This window comes from Amphimedon queenslandica, unplaced genomic scaffold (genome assembly GCF_000090795.2).
Source record: "Amphimedon queenslandica unplaced genomic scaffold, v1.1 AMPQUscaffold_13109, whole genome shotgun sequence".
In the NCBI taxonomy this organism is placed as follows: Eukaryota; Metazoa; Porifera; class Demospongiae; order Haplosclerida; family Niphatidae; genus Amphimedon; species Amphimedon queenslandica.
In genome coordinates, this window is record NW_003546655.1 from 1 (window position 1) to 3,603 (window position 3,603).

General features: G+C 36.8%; 1 protein-coding gene across 2 annotated transcripts in view; it reads left to right on the forward strand.

Annotated features, from left to right (window-relative positions):
• The first annotated feature begins 119 nt into the window (after window positions 1-119).
• The window catches only part of LOC109585160 (uncharacterized), a 4,127-nt gene continuing 643 nt past the window's right edge, over window positions 120-3,603 (forward strand). The window contains exons 1-8 of one of the 2 annotated variants that reach the window (XR_002186356.1): window positions 120-199; window positions 258-491; window positions 1,048-1,139; window positions 1,453-1,503; window positions 2,059-2,153; window positions 2,200-2,296; window positions 2,387-2,495; window positions 2,673-2,928. Coding sequence is in view for 1 of the 2 variants with exons in the window: in XM_020001144.1 (XP_019856703.1) it covers window positions 2,398-2,495; window positions 2,673-2,928 (354 nt within the window). In the remaining variant the exon portion in view is untranslated. Of the gene's footprint in view, window positions 200-257; window positions 492-624; window positions 732-1,047; window positions 1,140-1,452; window positions 1,504-2,058; window positions 2,154-2,199; window positions 2,297-2,386; window positions 2,496-2,672; window positions 2,929-3,603 lie in introns of those variants that run through there. The other variant, XM_020001144.1, reaches the window with a different exon arrangement.

A 3,603-nucleotide genomic window follows, 5' to 3' on the forward strand; every position in this document is an offset into this window, starting at 1 on the left:
CATTTTCGCTAACATCCACGAATGATTGTCCTTTACATGGATATTTATGGTCCTGTCGGGTCCGCATCAGTCCGTCCGTCCGTTCTTTTTCGGGCGGGGCGGGTCCGTCCGTCCGTCCGCTTTTGAGACCCTACCAAAACAGACTTGTCGCCGACCATGGTCCGTTGGTCCGGTCCGGTCCGATTTTTAGGGACAACAGGTACATGACATTTCAGTGGTTACAGTTTATACCAATCCTCTCCCTTTAAAACAAATAGCTAGCTGTGGTTTAGACAGTATTAGTGTTGTATTTCATAATGGTGGACTAGAGGAGGGTAACTATCAGTTTGATGTGGAGTCCATTGTTGGTGTTGCTGAGGATGTTACTAGTATACTGGACATTGCCTGCTACTATCAGGGGGAGGAGTATATGGTTGCTGTGGCAACCGATCATCACACTCCTCTCCTACAGTTATTGCTCTGGTAATGTCAATGATGATCCTTTTGCTAAGGTAAGGAGAAGGTCTTCATATCTAATAATGTGGTAGTACGTATCATATACTGTCAGTGCTTATTATTGGAAATTGTATGATTACAACATAGAGCTCTTGCATGGATGTAATTAATCAATGGGGTGTGGCTAAATTTGCTGGCATCTTGGTGGTAAGAATATACATGTACATGGTGTAATGGAGAAAATGGAAAACAAAAATCTGAATAATTCTGCAGTTGACATTCCAGGCTAAAGAAAGGTAGGAGATGAAGGTATAGAGTGAAGAACTCTCTATAATATTCTACCATGCCACTTCTACAGCCAAGTATGATTATCTCTTTGATAAAAAATCCCAGTTTATTTCAATACCTTCATTTGTTGCATGTACATTCTTTCCACCCAACATGGTCACAAATTTAGCTGCATCTCACCGTTAATTACATCCGTGCAAGAGCTCTATTCACAATCACCAAAATAAAACTTTACCATTTTTTCCTGCTATATGATAACTAAAATTAAAATTCAAAGCATTATTCTACATTATTATTTTCATTGTTCATATATATTTTGTATAGAGTCAGTTCAAGGCAATATTGGTTAGGTTTGCCAGTCAAACCAATACCATTGATGTGAGCAGCGACTCTTCAAGACTAGCAGCTGGTGCAAGGTAATGTACCTGTTCTCTCAATATCGCATTATAGTAGCTTCATAATGAATTTTTATCAAAATGATATTTTTTATTATAATTTGAACAGCATGTGAAGAAAAATGCCCAGACAATTAAATTGGATGATATTTTTGTATTGGTATCGGCCAGTATTGGCTATGTTAATATCGGTCATCGGAATATTGGTGCATCTCTATATGTACATGTGTACCTCATCCAATGTTTTGGTAATAATAATTATTATTTTACATGTACACATACAATAATAATAATGAAAGTGATGATAATGATAATTGTGTATACATTATACTAGGCTTCGTCAAGTTGTGATTATACAGTTAAGATATGGTCAACAGAGAGTAAGGTATGTATATGTACACTATGTATGTTTTATGCTATCTGTATTACTTATTATGTAATTTTATTGTGATTAAAAAAGGCATTTACCATATAGCTGGAAAATTTGGCGGTCTAAAACTTTGGCCGTTTTGCATCAAAATTGCCTAAATATAATATTGGCGGTTTACTATCTTGCCTTTTCTTTAAGCACTCTCAGCTCTTCTTGAAGCTGCTCCTTGGCAGTCCTTGCCCACAGTCTTGACTGAAATAGTGAGAAATACTGCCATTTTGGCATTTTTAGTATCATGTGCTCATGATGGAATCTGCCCATCATTGCAATTACTATATTGTCAGTTATAATATTGGTGGTTTTATTTTGAACTGCCAATCTGCCAAATTTAATTCTCCATCAACTTTTCCAGCTATACAGTATGTACATTCACATATATAAAGCTACATCTAGATGTGCATGTTACATATTAGTGTGATTGGTAAAGGGAAGGAGTTACATGTTCATCTTTTGTTATATTTATTATTTTTAAGGTTACTGTTAGTTCAGCTGATTATTATTATTTTTAAGGTTATTGTTCATTGGTCGATGTTTTTCCTAAAACCAACGATATTATATTTGCCTCAACACTTTGTTGGTTCTCATGGCAACCAGGCCAAGGACAGGTAAACAAACACAATCAAGCTACATGTACATGTACGTGATAATTAGGTTATTGCTGTGCCTGTTGGTAATGGTGTGAGACTGTTAAAGAGAGAGAGCTGGAACTGCATTCAAACAATCAATGCAAGATGGAAGGAATGAAAAGGTGAAAATAGCATTTTTACGTTTTATAACAATTGTTACAGATGCATGTTTCTTGATCATTATTATTACTGATACCATTATTATTGTTTAGTTGATCATGTGATGTGTTGGTCTCCATTTGGGACAATGTTTGCTGTGGGCAGTTCTGATGGACGTATCTCAATATATGGAGGATGGCCTCAACCTTTACTCATCTCAAGGTACATGTACATGTACAATGTATAATATAATATACAATAAGTTTCAAAGAACATGCATCTGGAATCAATTTTCACAATTTCTCACAATTCAGTCATCTTTTACCATTATTGTCATGGAATGTATTTAACATACATGTACACATCTCATGTACATCTATCCCTCTCTCTCTATTAAAGGCACGGTGTTGGGTCTCATGTTGTCTCCTCATTGTGTTGGGATCCAAAGACTAAAGACTCATTCCATCCTCTTCTCTTCTCCTCTTCATCTGGTCACATTGGGGCCTTACCCCACCACTGGGTCTATCCTCAGCGAGAGAAGGAGGGAGGGAAGGAGAGTATAGCTGGAACTAACAATACTGCACCAGCTAACACAGGAAAGGCTCCAGCAGCTGAACCTGATGATCCTTTGTTTGATGATAGTCTTTTATTAGAAGTAATCTCTATCATTTAGTCTGTCATTCATTTACATGTACATGTGTATGGAATTATGTTTGACATCACTGGCATGTACCAAATGTATAATATAGTACCTGCATGAATAATACACCTATTCCCACATGTACATGTGGTACATGTTATTGACTATTGTTATGGTGTTATTTTTTTGTGTACAAAAGTACATGTAAATAGAACAAGCTTTGGTCAAGTATGTAGATTGTGATGATCTCCTGTTTCCTTCTTTTATATGTACATTGTGAGTTCTAGTACCTAATTGTAGGATTTCACCTTTATTTTGACAATAATTATGTAGGTTTAACACTGACTAGGAGGGTTTAAAATTTTGTAATCTCGAATAGGAGGTGTTAAACTGATATAAACAATGAATGCTATTATATTTGTGCGGCCGCAATATGAACAATGATGCACCCACTGCCACGTGTCGCAATGTGTAGGCGCATTGCGACGGATTGCACATTTCATTGAACAGTAATGGCAGCTTGGAATACTCTTTAGTCAACAAGAAAGCTGAAGAATTGACTGGATGAAGCTATCATGAGTGAACTTTATGCTATTATGATCCTAGGATGGCTTTGACTGACGATGGAGCCAAACTCTGAGACTGCTGGATCATGACACTAGTGAAGATTGCTCTGCTGGGCTATCCACA